This window comes from Suncus etruscus, chromosome 13 (genome assembly GCF_024139225.1).
Source record: "Suncus etruscus isolate mSunEtr1 chromosome 13, mSunEtr1.pri.cur, whole genome shotgun sequence".
In the NCBI taxonomy this organism is placed as follows: domain Eukaryota; kingdom Metazoa; phylum Chordata; class Mammalia; order Eulipotyphla; family Soricidae; genus Suncus; species Suncus etruscus.
In genome coordinates, this window is record NC_064860.1 from 18173503 (window position 1) to 18193794 (window position 20292).

The following is a 20292-nucleotide window of genomic DNA, read 5'->3' on the forward strand; positions in this document are numbered from 1 at the left end:
GATTTTTTCTTTTATTGGAAAAGAACATAAATTAGGACTATTGGGGCGGCTTGGAAAGGAGAAGGAATGATTCAGTCCTCCCCACTCGTTCAGCAGAAGGTGGGGTTGATGAAGCAGCTCTGAGGAGGCTGCAGATGAAGGGGAGGTGAGCATCCAGAGGTGCCTAGAGGGAGGTGAGCGCCATATGGGAGCCTCAGGCTCTGGTGTGCACTTGTTCACCGTCGGAGTTTAAACGGGTCCATCTCCCTGGAGGGTAGAAAAGGGTCATATCATGGTTGCATCCCGACTTCCTCCCCTCTCTGCCCACCCTCTTCCCGATTGGATATTTTACTCCTTATGCATTGTTTTAAGGAACCAAGATTTCTGACAAGCAACTCTGTCGTTTTGGAGCTCTTATTAGTGCTTGATTTTGGGGGTCACTCCCAGCAGTGCTTAGGGATTACTCCTGACTCTGTGCTAAGGGATCATTCTTGGTAGTGCACAGGGACGAAATACAGGCCAAGGATTGAACCTGGGCTGGTTGCATGCAAGATGGGTGCCTTACCCACTGCACTATCTCTCTGGACTTGTTTCAAAGACCTTCCCCTCTCATGTGGTTCAGGGGATGGAACCCCACCTTGAGGCCGTGAGCCTTCCCTCGCCCATCCCACAGCCCTGCTCAGTCCTGTATCACATAGTCTTATAAACAATTTTCATAAGAAGCTAAAGCATAGCCAAGCAGTTATGAGGCAGGATTTGAACCCTCAGAGGTGGACCACAAAGACTGTTGATTTCTCCAGTTCCCTCACCACCACCCACCTTCAACCCATCCTGCCCTCATCCCCATCCCTCATGCAGGAACCAAGGACAAAGAACTGGACTCACCCCACAGCAACCGCAGCACCCGCAGTCTCCGCACAGGGTCCCCAGAAGGCCGTTGACTACTTGGATGGCGCAGAGAAGCATCTGGACACCCCCGATGATCAGAAGGATAGAGAAGAGGGTGAGATTCCAGGGTACAATGTCTGTGGGGCCCTGACACTTTTTCCATAAGGATGTGTCACTCAGGTAGTCCCTGCGGGAAGGAGAAACTGAGTTTGAGACTATCCAAACAGAACAACCAGAAGAACCCCCCCCAACCCCAGAGCCTGCTCCTCCCAGCAGACCCCCATTTCAGAGAACACCTGCACACTCTCTGGTGCAGACAGTTGGGGGAAAGGGCAGAGGGGTCTTGGTGTGAAGGTGCTGGAGCTTTGCTGGTGTGTGTGACGAATCTTCACACTTAGAAAGGGAGACAGGTGCACCCCGAAATGCAACCAAGTTGTCCACAAGTGACAATTCTCTAAATTGGGGGGGGGGGGAGTCAAACAGAAGCTCTATATACAGAAAATGCAAAATGGCAATTTGGAGACCACTTTTCAGACACTCTTCAGTCCGTACCCTGGGCCACGCAGGGTGTCAGTAGCCGACAACATCATTGAAGATTCTAAAAGTTTTCAGGACCCCGCATTGGCCAGCTGCAATGCAGCTGCAATGCAGAAAAAGACAGAAAGGGCTTTGCGGCAGGTTGGACGGTTATGGCAGACAGTGCCCTCTGGTGGTTATACCGGTGAACTGCTCTCGGGGAACCTTGGGAGAAAACTTGGGAACTAGCTGCTGAGCTGGTTGGTGGGTCCAACTCTTTGTTCCAGCTCAGCAGGAAGGGTTCCCAATTTTTTTGTGAACCCAATAGAGAGAGTGAGTTCTGTGCCCCAATATAGGAAGCCAAGATACAGAGGAGGTCACTTCCAGCCTCCCTCACTAGATTTTTGGAGCAGTGGGAAGAGTTTTCTACCAGAAAATCCAAAAATCCCATCAGCACAGTGGACAGATGTCACAGCCCGCTTTCCTGAACTTCCATTGTACACAAAAGGGAACTCAGAAAGGGAAAGGGGCACTGTGAAGGCTTTGCCTGGTATTTCAGGAGTTCAATTCTTCCAGGATGGATTCTGTGGTGTTCCTCTGTCTTGTGTTCCCTGTGACAGAGAGCATGCAATGCTCTGCAGATCACTGTCTGTTCATTTGTCTGCTTTAGGGAGGGGGGTGGAATGGGGTGGAGGCATTGTGATTTACAGGACCAGGGACATGTCCCTAGTCTCTGACCTCTGCCCCGACCTGAGAGCATTCTGTAAATAGTTCCCTCTCTGGGGCCAGAAGAGGGCTGGGCTGAGGGCCAACGCACCTGCCTTGCAAGCATGAGGTCCTGAGTTTGAGGCCTGGTTCTACCTCATCCACAGAGCAGGAGTGCAGTAGCTCTCTCTGCCCACACAGCCAGGGATTGTAGGCTAAGCGCAGGCTCTAAACAGGTGTGTGGGCACCGTGGGCAGAGTGTGCCCCCTGGCGGACACCGAGGTTTAATGCAAGCTGGTGTCAGAGCCCCAGGTCACTGCTGCCTTCATGTGTTTTGATCAACACAATCAAGTGCTTGTGTTACCCCAGATCACAAAACCACATCAACAAAGGGAGGGAGGTGGGGGAAACAGCTGCAAGAAATCAGGAAAGACTGAACACACACACACGCACACACACACACACACCATGCACACAGACTTGTGCATGAAAGAGGAAGTTCTTTTTCTTTGTTTGTTTTTTTTGGGGGGCCACACCCGTTTGATGCTCAGGGGTTACTCCTGGATAAGGGCTCAGAAATTGCCCCTGGCTTGGAGGGGACCATATGGGACGCCGGGGAATCGAACCGCGGTCCTTCCTTGGCTAGCGCTTGCAAGGCAGACACCTTACCTCTAGCGCCACCTCACCGGCCCCGAAAGAGGAAGTTCTAATGCCCCTGAGAGAGAACTCAGGGGACTGATATGTGCTTTGCAAAGGGAGATACTTGGTTCTATTTCCAGCACTTCCTGGTCCCCTGAACACCATTGAATGTGAGTCCTGAGCACTGCTGAGGTGGCAACCCAACCTCTTCAGGTGGGAAATCAGAAAGATGGGTTTAAGAAAGAAAGAAAGAAAGAAAGAAAGAAAGAAGAAAGAAAAAGAAAGAAAGAAAGAAAGAAAGAAAAGAAAGAAAAGAAAGAAAGAAAGAAAGAAATAAAGAAAGAAAGAAAGAAAGAAAGAAAGAAAGAAAGAAAGAAAGAAAGAGAGAAAAAAGAAAGAAAGAAAGAAGAAAGGAAGGAAGGAAGGAAGGAAGGAAGGAAAGAAGGAAGGAAAGAAGGAAGGAAAGACAGACAGAAAGACGGACGGACGGACAGACAGAAAGAAAGAGAGAAAGAAAGAAAGGAAGGAAGGAAGGAAGGAAGGAAGGAAGGAAGGAAGAAGAAGAAAGAAAGAAAGAAAGAAAGAAACGAAAGAAAGAAAAAAGAAAGAAAGAAGAAGAAGAAAGAAAGAAAGAAAAAGAAAGAAAGAAAGAAAGAAAAAAGAGAAAGAAAGAAAGAAAGAAGAGAGAAAGAAAGAAGAAAGAAAGAAAAGAAGAGAGAGAGAGAAAAAGAAAGAAAGAAAGAAAGAAGAAGGGAGGAAGGAAGGAAGGAAAGAAAGACAGAAAGAAAGACAGACAGATGGACAGACAGAAAGAAAGAAAGAAAAAGAAAGAAAGAAAGAAACAAAGAGAGAAAGAAAGAAAGAGAGAGAGAGAAAGAAAGAAAGAAAGAAAGAAAGAAAGAAAGAAAGAAAGAAAGAAAGAAAGAAAGAAAGAAAGAAAGAAAGAAAGAAAGAAAGAAAGAAAGAAAGAAAGAACAGGGCTTTTTTTTTTTTTTTTTGGTTTTTGGGCCACACCCGGCAACGCTCAGGGGTTACTCCTGGCTATGTGCTCAGAAGTTGCTCCTGGCTTGGGGGACCATATGGGACACCGGGGGATCGAACCGCGGTCCGTCCAAGGTTAGCGCAGGCAAGGCAGGCACCTTACCTTTAGCGCCACCGCCCGGCCCCCAGAACAGGGCTTTAAGGCCTTGTGTGCATTGACCCAGTTTGATCTCTGCTACCACATGGTTCTCTGAGCATCATAAGCCACAGCATGAAGTACTCTGACCGCTTCTGGTGTGTGTGGGGTTCTCCCCAGCACCACAGGGCCCAAGGAGCACCCTTGTGTCCCCCCCTATTGTAATTCTCCAGGATTACCCAGGTAACCACAACAGCAACAACAAACCCAACCAAATGAAAGAATTTCAAGCGAGGAGAGAAAGTTGGGTTTGACCTTTAGCCTTCCCGACTCCAACACCCACTTATTAATCCTCGTTGCATGCTCTGTATCATGTGTTTAATTTTTCTTGTTTTCTTTGGGGGGGGTGAGGAAGGCACTCCCGACAGTGCTCAGGGGTTACTCCTGGCTCTGCTCTCAGGTGTAACTATATGGGAGGCTGGGGATTGAACCCAAGTTGGTCCTGGGTGGGTCACATGCAAAGCAAATGTCCTACCCACCATGCTATTGCTCTGGCCCAGCACCATGTGTCTGAGAAAACATGTGTCCCTCATGTATTTGGGATGTGCTTCCCCATTGAGCTGCATCTTGTGTTATGGCTACACTATGGCATCATCACAGTTGACCTTCTTTCAAAGAATGCAGAGAACATTCTCTTTAAACCATTAGTGATGGGTTAAAAAGATGAAAATGATTTAGATTTTTTAAAAACTAGCACACAATTTTAGAAAGTTCTAATGCCCAGCATTGAACTCCACACAGAGAAGTGATTTACAGTGATAAATGTGATGAATAATGTTGAGCGGATATTAGCACACAGTGATGTGCTTTAGTGTTAGAAGTATGAGATCCGAATTTGGATCCCCAACCCTTCCCACATGCCCAAGTGATATGATACGATAGGATTTCCAGTGCCACACAACCAAGTGTGTGCCCCAGAGACATCAGAACTCCCAGCACAATGGAAAGGGGAGTGGCAGCTGACCCTCTGGACTGTATGGGGTGTCTGGGTTTCCATGGCCATCATCTTATCTCCAGAGCCTGGGAAGAGGTTGTTAGCTTTGCTCAGGGCCTAGCTTTAGGGCCGAGAAACTCATTCCTCACAGGCCTGGAGAAGGGGGAAACTGAAGCCCCATCCAGCTATAAACCTGGCTAAATTTTGCTTCTAATCCAGGGATGAGAATTTCTTTTCAAAGGTGCTTAGTAAGAAAGAGAGAGAGAGAGAGAGAGAGAGAGAGAGTGAGAGAGAGAGAGAGAGAGAGAGAGAGAGAGAGTGAGAGAGAGAGAGTGAAAGGATGGATGGAAGGAAGGAAGGAAAAAGGAAGGAAAGAAAGAAAGAAAGAGAGAGAGAGAGAAAGAAAGAAAGAAAGAAAAAATGAAAGAAAGAGAAAGAGAGAGAAAGAAAGAAAGAAAGAAAGAAAGGAAGGAAGGAAGGAAGGAAGGAAGGAAGGAAGGAAGGAAGGAAGGAAGGAAGGAAGGAAGGAAGGAAGGAAGGAAGGAAGGAAGGAAGGAAGAAAAAAAAGAGAAAAGGGAAGAGGAGGAGGACAGTTGAGTCTACTGCTAGAGGATGGACGACCACAGCCTGGACAGTCTGGAAACACTCAGTGTGGGCTGGTTCTTGGTGAGAAATTCTGCTGTCTACCTTCAGGTCCTGAACCTGGACGCCCCCGTGTGGCGGCCTCGCGCACTGCAGCCCCGCTCACCCGTTCTGGAAGGGGTAGATCCAGGTCTGGTTGTTGGTGTTGGGGTCGGTGTGGGTGAGACACCGAGGGCCTTTGTTGATGGAGATGGCGGAGACAATAAACGAGTATCCGGCTCCCAGGAACCCGATGGCTGCAAACAGGGTGGAGGTGAACATCTGAAAGTGAAGGAGTGAGATTCAGTGTGGGTTCCCACAAAGGCAATGGAGCTTTAGAAGTTGTGCTCCCCTTCTCACCCCAAGTATCCCACCTGCCCATACATGACCGGGTTTGGGGTTGTGGTTAGATGTGTGGGTTATGAGCCAGAGAGCCTTCTCACTTCAGCAGGTGGGTGTATTATGACCAAGCGTGTTAGAAGAATATGAACCGTTTTCTGTTTTGAGGGGTGCCCCCTAACAGTGGTTGGGAATCACTCCCAGGGATTCTGGCTCAAGGGTCATGCTAGGTGAAGTCATGAGAATGAAGAGTTTCTCAGGTGCTGAGGTGGAGAAAGACACGGGGTCACACCCAGGGGTGCCTTGAGACAGAAAGGTTCACAGTGGGTTGTGAGTGAAAACCATGGTTCCAGACCAGGCAGTCATCTCAGCCCTCTTGGATGCAACTGATTTATTTTGGGCCATATCTAGAAGTGCTCATTGGTTACTCCTGGCCTGGTGCTCAGGGGTCACTCCTGGCATGGCTTAGGGACCCTATGGAATGCAAAGAATTGAACTTCTTGCATGCAGCATGCAAAGTGAGTGCTTTGGCCTGTGGAACATTATGTACCTGCACCCAACTCATGCCAATTGGGGTCAGGTCACACACAACTGGTCACTTCTGGCAGGACAATGGGATAGAACCTAGATTGGGTGTGAGCAAGGCCAAACACTTTCTCTGTCACCCCCTATCTTTCCAACCATCCAGTTCCATTTCTGAGCTGTGTATGAACAGGAATTCAGGGTGAATGTGGACTAGATGTTCAGTACACAGGAGTTGGTATTAGCCACCCACAGTGGTTATTAATTAAACGCCAAGAGGGGCTGTCGTACTACAGAAGGCACTGGCTTTGCATGTAGTTGGCCCCAGTTCAATCCCTGGCTCCACATGTGGTCCCCTGAGGCCCTCTAGAAGTGATCCCTAAGTGCAGAGCCAGAGGTAAGCTCTGAATACCTCCAGGTATTCAGGCCCAATCCACCTCTTCCCAATAAAAAAATTTAAATGCTAAGAATAAAATCACACCCCCAAACTTTTGTCTGTTTGTTTGTTTTTTGACTTTTTTTTTGGTTTTGGTTTTGGTTTTTCTTTGTCTAAAGCAGGGGAGCTGGCCATTGAATTTCCACTGGGGAGTCATGGAGGCCTCCACCCACTGCTGGGGTGGCTCTGGTGGGATTTGGTACCTCAGGGCCCAAAAAGCTCCATGTCTTCATGCCCAAGCATTGGACCACAAATCAGGTTGGTCTTGGGGGCATTTATTGGAGGTATCCCCATCTCCCCAGCCCCAATTTTTCTGGTCTTATCACATGGATGATTCATGGCAGGTTCCTCAGAAGAGTCACCATTGAGAGGCTCCTCAGTGATTCCAGTCACTTTGTGAGATAAAAATGATGGGACTTATATTCATTGCAGCACTATTTACCATAGCAAGACTCTGGAAACAACCAAGATGCCCTTCAACAGACAAATGGCTAAAGAAACTGTGGTACATATACACAATGGAATATTATGCAGCTGTCAGGAGAGATGAAGTCATGAAATTTTCCTATACATGGATGTACACGGAATCTATTATGCTGAGTGAAATAAGTCAGAGAGAGAGAGAGAGAGAGAGAAAACGCAGAATGGTCTCACTCATCTATGGGTTTTAAGAAAAATGAAAGACATTCTTGCAATAATAATTTTCAGACACAAAAGAGAAAAGAGCTAGAAGTTCCAGCTCACCTCAGGAAGCTCACCACAAAGAGTGATGAGTTTAGTTAGAGAAATAACTACATTTTGAACTGTCCTAATAATGAGAATGTATGAGGGAAATGAAGAGCCTGTTTAGAGTACAGGCGGGGGTCGGGTGGGGAGGAGGGAGACTTGGGACATTGGTGATGGGAATGTTGCACTGGTGATGGGTGGTGTTCTTTACATGACTGAAACCCAAACACAATCATGTATGTAATCAAGGTGTTTAAATAAAAAAAAATGATGGGACTTGGTCTCTCTCCCCAAGGTAGTAGTCTGTCTAGTCTCTGTAGGATTTTATAGCCAACACCAGCTGATTTTAAGCTCACTCCTATTTGGCCCTTTCCACTCCCTGAAAGTGTTTCCTTAAGCTCTCTAAACTCTAAAAATCCTTGACATGTATTTGGCTGGCAGAGATGAGCAACTGATGCTGAGATTCTTTACCTTTTTTTCCTTCTTTCCATTCATTTCTTCTTTTCTTCCTTCCTCTGTCCTTTCCAGGAATAAAAATAGAACCCAGGGCCTCACACATGCAAGGAGGATTCTACCACTAAATTACACCCTCATCCTTGGCCCCAAAGAACATTTCTGGCAACTTCCTCATGTTGGAAGAAGAGCTGGCTTCTAATCTTATCAGAGCTAGTGTCCTTTCCACTATACAATTTTGCCAGACCCACCTTGGAAACCATTGCTCCAATGAGAGTTCATTCCCTGTCTTTGAGCCATTCCTCTATGCTCTAGTCCAAATTTTATTCAATCCATAGACACATGCAGAAATTCATATGCATGTATATACATACATATTCATATATACACACATAAATACATACATGCAGACAGAATGCACTGGCACCAGACACTCAGTTGTCACCATTTTCCCTCTGAGACATTGGTTCTCACTGAAATTCAACAACAGCGAGGGGAGAACATCCTTTTGCTCACTTGACTTTGTTTGTTTGTTTGTTTTTGGGTTTTTTTTGGATCACACCCAGCAGCCCTCAGGGGTTATTCCTGGCTCTATGCTCAGAAATTGCTCCTGACAGGCTCGGGGCACCATATGGGATGCAGGGATTTGAACCATCATCCTTCTGCATGCAAGGCAAACACTCCACCTCTATGCTATCTCTCCAGCCCAGCTCACTTCACTTTTGATCTTAAAATATAATTGTGGGGCTGGAAAGATAACATGGAGGTAAGGCGTTTGCCTTGCTTGCAGAGGTCGGTGGTTCGAATCCCGGCATCCCATATGGTCCCCAAGCCGAGTCTGCCAGGAGCGATTTCTGAGCATAGAGCCAGGAGTAACCCCTGAGTGCTGCCGGGTGTGACCCAAAAACCAAATATATATATATATATATATATATATATATATATATATATATAATTGTTTGTCAGGAGCCAATAAGCCTCTGAGAGTATGAGAAAATGTATTGGAAAAGGAACCTCCAGGGAAAGAATCTGAGGAGACGCAGGTTCCAGCCCGCCCAGCATCAGGGAGGCCTGACCTCAGCTTCAGCTTCCTGCGCTCCTCTGAAGAATGTGTTTTAGAAGCTTCCTTTAGCATACACAAACCTGATTTCAACACCAGCTGCCTGGGTGGGGAGAAGAGAAGTCACCTGGGGTTAGTTAAAGCAGAAGGGTGGGTGGGCAGGTGATTTCATATCAGACCACTTGGTGTGTTTGTGTGTGTCTGTGTGAGTATGTGTAATTGTGCGTGTGTGTACATGTGTGTGCAAGTGTGTTAGTGGATATGAATATGTGTCAGTGTATGTGTGAGAGAAGTGTGTGTGTTTATGTGTGTGTGTGTGTGTGCGCGCGTGTGTGTGCGCGCGCGCTTGCATGCAAATGCTTGCTGGGCAAGGTTCTATCCCCAAAACTTCAAACAAAACTAAAGAAAGCAAAGTAGGCAGCAACAAGAACAACAAGAACAAATAAAACCAAAGAATGAAAGGGGGCCAGAAAGATAGCATGGAGGTAAGGCGTTTGCCTTTCATGCCGGTTCGAATCCCGGCATCCCATTTGGTCCCCCGTGCCTGCCAGGGTCGATTTCTGAGCCTAGAGCCAGGAGGAACCCCTGAGCGGTGCCGGGTGTGACCCAAAAACCAAAAAAAAGAAAAAAAAAAGAAAGAAAAAGAACAAAAGGAGGCTAAAGCCTCATTTGTTTCTGAACAACATGAAAACTGGAAACAGGAGCAGGATAGTACAAGGGTTAAGGGGTTTGCCTTGACTATAGCTAATGCAGATTCCAACCCAGACTCCCCAAGCCTCTCAGGTGTGATTTGTGAGCATACAACAGGGTGTAACACCCCCCCCCCCCCGCAAACAACAACAATGAAAGAGAAAAAAAAGAGTTGGAAACAGAGGCAGTCGTGATTGAAGGAGGAAGAGGGACATTGCACCATGGTCAGGCCTGATGACAGGCAGTGAGCTTGGGTCTCTACCTCTCCTACCTTGAATCCTGGGCCATTCACCCCAGACTCCCTTCTGTCAGCAGATCCATCATCACACCTGAGGGCAGAAGCAGCCATTTCCCTCACCACCTCTGCTTGAGGTTCCTGTCAGACCAGGTTCAAGGCACCAGAAATCCCTCTTGCCTAACTTCCCATGACATCCACAAGCTCTTGACCAATGTCATCATTGATGATGACATTTTATGATTGCAGTCTCTCCTGTGCTTCTCACAAATGAGGAGGAACAAGTTTAAAATGAATAGGCTTGTAACACACAGTCCTGACATTCAGAGGATCCAAGTTGTGAGCCTTTATATGGTCTCTGAGAACTGGGGAGATCCCCTTCACCCCATTATAAACTAACATACTGGCCAGCCAGGGAAACAGCTCGAGGGGCTAGAGTACCAACTTTGAATGCTAGAACTGGCTTCCAGCCCAGCCCTACCTGGTCTCCCGAGTACCGTTGGTACTAAAATATTTGAATCCCGGCATCCCATATGGTCCACCGACCCTGCCAGAAGCGATTTCTGAGCATAAAGCCCAGGAGTAATCCCTGAGCACTGCTGGGTGTGACCCAAAAACAAAAACAAACAAATAAAATCAAAACAACACAACAATTTCTATAAAAGTGCATAGGTTCTCTGGAGCAATAGTGTAATGATAGGCATTTGCCTTGCATGCGCTGACCTAGGACAGACGATGGTTCAGTCCCTGGGCATCCCATATGGTCCCTCAAGCCAGGAGCGATTTCTGAGTGGAGAGACACTGAGCATGAGCAGGTCTGGCCCCCAAACCAAAAACAACAACAAAAGTGCACAGGTTCACAGCTCTTGATGACCTCAAGACAGGGAACCACCTTGGTGTAAACTCTCAAATGAAAGTTAAAAATTGGCCAGAGTGGCAAGGACCCAAGGACCCTCCCCTGTTTGCTTGAAAGCGGCAAATCGATCTCCTGCATAAAAGGTGCTTCCCCAACCACAACTGAGAAGTTATTCATCACTCAAAGCTGAGTAAATAACCCTCTTCCTAGGAACTGTGTCTGACTCCCACCAACTTCCCTATCTGGTCAAGCCCTCGAAAAATATGCTTCTTCTTTTGCAGACAAGTATCTAAGCTGCCTCTGAGCTCACCCACTTCACCTTATATCCTGGGGGTTCCCATCTGTGTGAATGACATCTCACCCTTTGTGGTTGTTTTTTTTTTTGGGGGGGGGTGATTTTTTTGTTTTTGTTTTTTTTGTTTGTTTTTGCTTTTTTGTTTTTGTTTTTGGGTTCCACTCTGAGGTGCTCAGGGTTACTCCTGGCTCTGCACTCAAAAATCACTGCTGGCAGGCACAAGGGACCATATGAAATGCTGGGATTCGATTTGAACCACCATTCATTCTAAATCAGCTGCATGCAAGGAAACACCCTACTGCTGTGCTATCTCTCTGCCCTCCCTTTGTGTTTGTTTATGTTTGATGTTAGTGCAATGACCAGTCCATCCAAGGGTCTGACAGGGGTTAAAGAAGACGTTTCACAAAAACCAGCTCCTCACACACATTCCCTGCCTTTTCTGTTACCATATCTCCCAGAATTGGAAGACAATAGTCCCTCTATTCCCATTCCTCCCATCTGTTTAGCTCTGGCCTTGTGTCCCAGCCTGCTACTCTTTCTATGTATCCTGGCTTAGGGGACTCAAGTCCACCTACTATGATGGAGAGGCTCTGGGGGAGATGTGGAAGGAAAAGGAGATGGTTTAGAGACTTGGGTCAGGACCATGTGCTCGGGACACAGAAGTCTCTAGGGTATGAGCTGGATGCAAGAATATGAGACCACCAAGAACATTTTCCCTAGGACTGAAGATGCCACACCTGCTGCCTTGCTGGGTTTGGACAGACTGCAAAGGACTAATGCTCAGAGATTCACAGCAGAAGCTCAGGTCTCTGATTGACAAAATTAGAGGGTGGGGGCAGTAGAGATGGTCCAGGCACCACCAGGTCCCAGTAGGCTTGGGCATTAAGCCTTTTATGTCATAGAATCAGGCCAAGTACCACTGGGGGAAAAGAAGAAAAAAAAATAAAAGAAAGAAAAAAAGAAAAGAACATAAGAAAGAAAGAGTGAATGAGAGAAAGAAAAGAGAAATAAATAAATATAAAAGGAAAGAAGAGGGTCCGGAGCAATAGCACAGTGGTAGGGCATTTGCCTTGCATGCAGCTGATCCAGGACAGACTTTGGTTCGATTTCCCAGCATCCCATATGGTTCCCTGAGCCAGGAGTGATTTCTGAGTGCATAGCAGGAGTAACCCCTGAGCGTCATCAGGTGTGGTCCAAACCCCCCTCCCCAAAAAGTAAAGAAAAGAAGGAAGGAAGAAGAGAAAAAGAAAGAAAGAAAGAAAGAAAGAAAGAAAGAAAGAAAGAAAAGAAAGAAAGAAAAAAAAAAAAAAGAAGAAAGAAAGAAAAGAAAGAAAGAAAGAAAGAAAGAAAGAAGAAGAAAGAAAGAGAAAGAAAGAAAGAAAGAAAGAAAAAAAAGAAAGAAAGAAAGAGAGAGAAAAAAAGAAAGAAAGAGAGAAAAAAAGAAAGAAAGAAAGAAAAAGAAAGAAAGGAAGGAAGGAAGGAAGGAAGGAAGGAAGAAAGAAAAAAAGAAAAAAGGAAGGAAGAAAGGTAGAAAGAAGGAAGGAAGGGAGAAAGTAAAAAGAAAAGGACAGTGAAAAAAGAAAGAAGGAAAGAAAAAGAGAAAGTAGATAAAAGGAAGAAAGGAAGGGAGAAAAGGGGGGTGGAAAGAAGAAAGGAAGGAAAAAAAGAAAGTGAAAAAAGAGTCCAAATTCACTTTCAATATTTCTTTTGTTTTGTTTTGGAGCAACCCCCAGCTGTGCTCAGGGGTTACCCAGGTTCTGTGCTCAGGAATCACTCCTAGTGGGTTCAGGAAACCATACAGGGTGCTGGGGATTAAAACCTGGTTAGCTGCATGTGAGGCAAACACCCCTAATATTTTTTTAAATTTTTATAATAATATTTTATAATGATTTTATTATTATAATAATTTTTATTTTTATTTATATACATATTATATATGATTTTATTATTTTAATATTATATATTATATATTATTATAATAATAAATGTATATATTTCTATATATTTCATATATATAATTTTATTATTATAATATATTATATATTATAATAAATTTTATTTATTTTATTTATTTATAATATTATTTATATTTATATAAATATATATTTATAATATTATTATATTTATTATATAAATATATATGTTTATATATTATATAAATATATATTTATAATATTATTATAATAATTTTTATTGTGGCCCCCTAATATTTTTTGAAAGTGAAACTAAGATATAGATAGGCCTGAGCTAATGCAGCACCCCATATAGTGCCCTGGTTACTATGAGGAGACTGAGAGCACCTGTGAGTACCATGGGGTGTGGCTCCAAACTTCTGCCCCAGCTCACATATTGACTTCTTTCAAACCAAGGAAGACATCCTTCTGCCTGCCACCTGAGTAGGGTTCCTGGTGGGGAGTCCTGGCAGGGCTCTGCTTCAGGAGAGCCCTGACTGGTCCACATGCTGAGGCAGTCCCCTGTGCATGCTGAGAAGGGAGCACAGTCTCTGTGGACACAGAGGGGCTGGTGCCATGGCACCCCAGGGGTCATTTTTATATTTCCTCAACCTACCTGTTCAGATGAGGCCATGTTGGCCAGAGAGAGTCAGTGATTGGGGTTACGAGACCTAGTGTCTCTTCTCTCTTGGGGTGTCTATGGCTCCCTAGGACTCCCAATATATTTCAAGGGGTCACAGGGGAAACTGCATAGATGGTGCACAGCACAGATGGGGGCACAGGAGGGAAATGAGGGCGGAAGGGGGCCACGATCAGGAAAAGACCAAGTATCAAACTACTTTACATGGTTCCTGCGGCTGCCAGCTTGGGGCACTGGTGGTGGACTTACTTGCCACATCTCTAATAGAGGCTAGATTAGGATCTAAGTGAGAATCTACATCATTCCTGGGACTTCAGACCATCAAGGATCCTGGCCCTTGGGACTGGAGTGAAGTACAGTAAAGAGGGCACTTCACCTGCATGTGGCCAACCCAGGTTTTGCTCACTAGCTTCCCAGTTGGTCTTCTGAGTACCACCAAGAGTGATTCCTGAGTGCAGAGCCAGGAGTAACCCTTGAGCACCACTGGGTGTGGCCCACAAAAATAAACAACAAACAACAACATCCTCTGGGTATAAAGGCAGCCTACGGAGTTTGATCCCCAACATCCCACATGGCCCCCTGAGCACTGCCAGGAGCCAGGAGTGATTCCTGGTAGCACAGAGCCAAGAAGAAGCCCTGGGAACAGCCCTGTGTGGCCCAAAACAAAACAAAACAAAAACTACCTCCCTAGACTCTTGCCCAGGCTGGCATGCCATCCTGTCCTTGCCTGGGGGCATGTAAGCTTGGGGTTCAGAGTGCCCCCTGATTCTGAACCTCCCAACTCCAGCACTCACCGCAAAGCGCTTCCCACATCCTTCATTTCCGCAGCAGCCGCAGCAATCATTATTCTTCAAGCCCAGGAAAACCAGGGCAGGGAAGATCATCTGTGGAGTTACAGACAGGGGTGTTCAGGGCAGGAAGGGGACCATCACACCCAAAGCGCAAAACCCCTACTGTGGTCTGAGGGATCGGGGCACTGTGCACCAGCCCTCCCATCCATGCAGCTTCAGGGAGCTGCTGTCTGTCTAGCACCCCAAGAAAGATGGCTGAGGTGGACAAGTGGGGAACAGTGTTGACAAGAAAACAGACTCAATGAAGGCTTCCTGGGAAGGGGAGTTTAGGAAAGTGGGTGCAAGAAGGAAGCACTGGTTACTTGGTGGTCTTCTGTGATTCTATCTGCTAGAAAGTATGGTGCCAGTTTTACCACCCAGAACTGTCTTGCTAGGATTAGGCACTTTAGAGGTTCCTTCCATAGAAGGGCCAGGCTGAATGGGGCCAGGTGGGGGGGTGCTTAGCCTCTGGCCCAGGGCGGACGTGACCTTGTGTGTGTCTGACCTGGATGGACAGGCTTGGCTGATGCAATGCCCGGGTTGAGCACTGACTTCCCTCCCTTCAAAGGTCATGTTTAATTTGGGGGGGAAGGTTGGAGTCACACCCAGCAGCTCTCATGGGTTACTCCTGGCTCCATGCTCAGAAATCGCTCCTGGCAGGCTCGGGGGGAACATATGGGATACTGGTATTCGAACCAATGACCTTCTGCATAAAAGGCAAATGCCTTACCTCCATGTTATCTCTCCGGCCCCATCTTTAATTTTTTTTAATAGCGAGATTTGGGGGGCCATACACAGTCATGCTCAGGGCTGATTCCTCACTCTGCACATAGGGATCACTCCTAACAGGGCTTAAAGGACCCTATGGGGTCTTAGGGATGGAATGGGGGGTGACCATGTGCAAGGAAGTAAGAGCCTTCCCCTATACCCTCTGTCCCACCCAAGAAGGTTAGGGGTGACTCTCTCCTAGGGGACTGCAGGGTAGAAGGGTTTCATATACTCACCAGCACCCCACTTCCTAAGATCCCTCCAAAGTACCAGACCTCGTAAGACAGGTGGGCTTTGTTCTCCAGCACTGTTCCCCCGGGGAAGAACAAGAGGATGTTAGCCAAAAAGCCGCACACAGCCAGAGGGATGAGGGTCCATCCCAGACACTTGGCGCAGGAGCCGGTGCACATGTTGGGGCAGGCAGGTTAGATCCAAAACTCAAAATTCTCCCTGGCCTCCTGCAGGGGGTTGCTTCACACCCGCTTGGCCTGGGCGTCCACCTCAGAACAAACAGATGGTCTCCAATTCAGTCCACGCTCGCGAGCAGGGAGGCACTGGGCATAGCAGAAGCTAGGCATGGACATTTATATATCCTCTCTGACCTGAAGTCCGTTTTTTTTTTCACTCCATAAATGAGATTACATTCAGATCATTTTTTGCCATGGAGACCAATAACCTCTGTAAATCATCCACCAGCCACCGAGATGAGCCACACTATCGCAACCATAGACAGGTCTGGAGCAAACAGCATTTGGGACTCCTGTACCTTTAAGCTGACCACATCCTTGACCAAATAAATAAATAGTCCACCACACAATTCCCTGCTTCGGTTCAGTATAAATCACCATGTCAGGACAATATGTTACTTTCTCCACTTAAATCATCTCTCTCAAATTCTAATGTGTGTTCCTTTCTCTCTCTCTCTCTCTCTCTCTCTCTCTCTCTCTCTCTCTCTCTCTCTCTCTCTCTCTCTCTCTGCTTTGTCTCTGACTCTGTCTCTGTCTCTCTCTGGACCCCCAGAGATGCAAATATCACCCTCAGGAGCCTCTGAGTCCCTCCCTATGAAAATCATGCTCAGAGAGGCTGAGCTTCAGCCTACAGAGATGTTTTTCAAGCATAAAATTCAAAATACTTTTTTTTTTTTTTATTGATCGATGGTTCCTCACTGTCACTGTACCGGTTGTTCCGAGTTCTGACTCCTTCCTTCCTTAGAATAATAGAATCAGTAAAAGAAAAAAAAGAGAGAAAGAAAGAAAAAAACCATACCCACACACACACACAAAAAAAAAATCTACCAATTTTTCCAATCAAAGTTTCCACTTCAACCTTCCATATCGGAATAAAAACCTTGGAGCCGGGGCTGGAGAGATAGCATGGAGGCAAGGCATTTGTCTTGCAAGCAGAAGGACAGTGGTTCGAATTCCGGCATCCCATATGGTCCCCCGAGCCTGCCAGGAGCAATTTCTGAGCCCAGAGCCAGGAGGAACCTCTGAGCGCTGCCGGGTGTGACCCTCCCGTCCCCCCCAAAAAAACCTTGAAGTCAGAAAGATAGTATAGTGGGTAGGGCGCTAGCCTTGTATGCTGTCATCCACTAGGATTTGATTCCTGCCATCTCTTGTGATCCCCCAAGCATTTCCAGGATTAATTCTCAGTACAGAACCAGTAATTCTGGCCTTTGGGTCTGGCCCCAAACCAAAAACTGAATAAAAACCTCTGGGCTGGAGAGAGAATACAGGACCTTGAACACTTGTTTTGCATGTGTCCAACCTGTTTGATCTGGCACTGCATATGGTCCTCTAAGGACCTCCAGGAGGGATCCATCTGTGCAGAGCCAGGAGTATGCACTGCTGAGTTTTGAGTTCCAAAACCAAAATAAAAACTAAACTAACCTAATTCAAGCTAAACTAAACTAAAAACCTCTGCTTTCACTACTGATCGTGAAAGGAAAGGAGAGTTGTGTTAGGTAGAGGAGATGGATGAGATGGAGCAACAGGAAGTGGCACAGACAGCTGGAAGAGCATCTTGTTAAGAAATGAACTTGCCTGGGGCCAGAGAGATAGCACAACAGTAGGACATTTGCTTGCACACAACCAACCCAGGACAGATCTGAGTTCGATTTCCAGTAACCCATATAGTCCCCCAAGTTTGCCAGGAGCAATTTTTGAGCACAGAGCCAGGAGTAACCAAACTCTGAGCATAGTCAGATGTGGCCCAACTGCCCCCCACAGAAAAAAAAAAAAAAGAAAAGAAAAGAAAAGAAAAAGAAAAAAAGAAAGAAAAAGAAAGAGAAAGAAGAAAGAAAGAAGAAGAAAGAAAAGAAAGAGAAAGAAAGAAAGAAGAAAGAAAGAAAGAGAAAGAGAAAGAAAGAAAGAAAGAAAGAAGAAAGAAAAAGAAAGAAAGAAAGAAAGAAAGAAGAAAGAAAGAAAGAAAGAAGAAAGAAAAAGAAAGAAAGAAGAAAGAAAGAAAGAAAGAAAGAAAGGAAGGAAGGAAGGAAGGAAGGAAAGAAAGAAAAGAAAGAAAGAAAGAGAAAGAAAGAAAAGAAAGAAAGAGAAAGAAAGAAAGAGAGAGAAAGAAAGGAAGGAAGGAAGGAAGGAAGAAAAAGAAAGAAAGAAAGAACGAAAGAAAGAATGAAAGAAAGAACAAAAGAAAGAAAGAAAGAAAGAGAGAGAAAGAAAGAGAAAGAAAGAAAGAGAGAGAAAGAAAGAGAAAGAAAGAAAGAAGAAAGAAAGAAAGAAAGAAAGAAAGAAAGAAAGAAAGAAAGAAAGAAAGAAAGAAAGAAAGAAAGAAAGAAAAGAAAAGAAAGAAAAGAAAGAAAGAAGAAAGAAAGAAAGAAGAAAGAAAGAAAGAAGAAAGAAAAGAAAGAAAGAAAGAAAAAGAAAGAAAGAAAGAACCTACCCCTCGAGGCCAGGGATGTGGCACCATGGTAGAGCTACTCCCTTGAAAGTTCAAGCCCAAGAATTCAATCCCCAGGACTCCCAATCTCTGAGTGCCAAGTTGCTATTGGAATCCCAGCTTCTCAATAAGCATGGGACCCCAGGACACGGCATTGATGACAGGTACAACAAAGGGAAGGGGGAAAGTGATCACATAAAAACTGTGCAGAATAAAAGGGACTTTGTCTCTTCTGAGAAAGATGACTCTGGGGAATTTTACTCTCTGCCAGAGACCACCCCTTACTGGTGGGACTTTCTGCCACTTCAGATCTCGGCTGGGCCAGGCCCATCTTCATGGCCAGCAGTGATCCAGTTGGTGTTGGTGCTACATCACAGCTTGGAAGATGATGGGATGAGACAGGAGACTGCCTGCTCTTTGCTGAGAATCTGGAACCCTCTCAGAACCAAGTTAGAATGAAAAGGGAGTCAGATTTTAGCTACAAAACAAGTGTCATCATCCAGGTGAGGCCTGCCCTCCACAAGCTGTTTCTGGGAAACACTGAGATTGGGGGCTATAGGCCAGGGGCACTGGAGACAGGATTACAGATTTCTCAAACCAGGTGGTGGCTCCGGTGGCTCTAACTTGAATGGTGAAGATACAGTGCTAAATCTCGGGGTCAGCAGAAAAATAGAAAGTATTCATTGTCTCTTTATCTGCTTCATTATTTTTTCCGGCCTCACCCAGTGACGCTCAGGGGTTACTCCAGGCTATGCGCTCAGAAATTGCTCCTGGCTTGGGGGACCATATGGGACGCCCAGTGATCGAACAGCTGTCCGTCCTATACTAGTGTGTGCAAGGCAGATGCCTTACGCCCTGCGCCACAGCTCTAGCCCCTATCTGCTTCATTTTTATCTTCTTTTAATTTTTATATTATTATTATTTGGTTTGAGGACCACATCAGGCTGTTTCAGGGTCTCCTCCCAATTCTGTGCTCAGGGATCACCCCGATGGGATTCAGGGAACCACATTGGTACTAGGATCGAATGTGTGTAAGGTAAGTTCCTTCTTCCCAGTACTATCTCTCTGGCTCCTACTTTTTATTTTATTATTTATTAATTTAATTTGTTTATTTTGTAATAAACTCCAGTGATGCTTTATAACTATTGCCAGCTCAGTGCTCAGCTCAGGGGACAATGAGATACCAGATGGAACCCAGTTCTTTCACATACAAAACGTGTGCTCAACTCACTGAACTCTCTTCCTGTCCCAACCCTCTGGCTTCTATCAGTTTAGTTAATATTTACATAGTGTGTACTGTACTTTACATATGCTAATTCGATTGAAGTTCTCTTGGAGATAAGGATATAAACCCCTATTATACGTTTTATCTCAAAGCTCTGTTTTTTTTTTTGGGGGGGGGAGCATAGGGAGAAAACTGGCTGTGCTTAGAGCTTACTCCTGGCTCTGCACTCAGGGATCACTCCTACAGGGTTCGGGAGACCATACATGGTGCCAGATATAGAACGTGGATCAGCCAGATGCAAGGCAAGTGCTCTGCCTGCTGAACTATCACTCCGGCCCTGCTACTAATTGTTAATTCTTAATTGACATTGGTCTTTGAAGAGATTGTTGATAGTAATCCTGGACCCTTTATCCATGACTTCAATCTTATTGCTATCTTTAGCCATGACTTCAATCTTATTGCTATTTAAGATATTCTGAAAATTCTTGCACTTTGATACTTTTGAATATGTGTCTAAATCACCCTCTCTCGAATGATTGTAATTCATCTTAACACTTGAAGAGATATTTTCTAGGATTGAACTGATGTTGAACTGATGCTTGCAAAGCCAGCACCTTAGCTACTGTACTATCTCTCTGACCTCTATTTAGCTATTTTTCAGGTCTGTTTCTATTGAGATGCTGTAGTCTGCAAGAGGATTGAAGTGATTGTTTGCTACCCGGAGTGCTGCTTACCACAATTCCTGTACCAGTGCCAAGATCAGGAAATACAAGATTGGGGGACTTTGAGAGGTGAAGCTCATTTACAAGATTCTTCCTGCATAAAAAGGGTGATGTTAAGATTTTAAAAGCCAGAGTCCACCCCCCCCATAACTCAAACCATGTTTCTCATAATTTTTTTTCTTTTCTTTTTTT

The 20292-nt window shown here is 45.5% G+C and overlaps 1 protein-coding gene across 1 annotated transcript; it reads right to left on the bottom strand.

Annotated features, from left to right (window-relative positions):
* Nucleotides 1-139: 139 nt before the first annotated feature.
* TM4SF4 (transmembrane 4 L six family member 4) lies at nt 140-15880 on the bottom strand. The gene is made up of 5 exons (XM_049785364.1): nt 15498-15880; nt 14458-14547; nt 5587-5741; nt 865-1054; nt 140-246 (listed from the first exon to the last, which is right to left on the bottom strand). Exons 1-5 carry the CDS (start codon nt 15669-15671, stop codon nt 229-231), a joined length of 627 nt encoding a protein of 208 aa, XP_049641321.1. The 5' UTR covers nt 15672-15880; the 3' UTR covers nt 140-228.
* Nucleotides 15881-20292: the final 4412 nt, after the last annotated feature.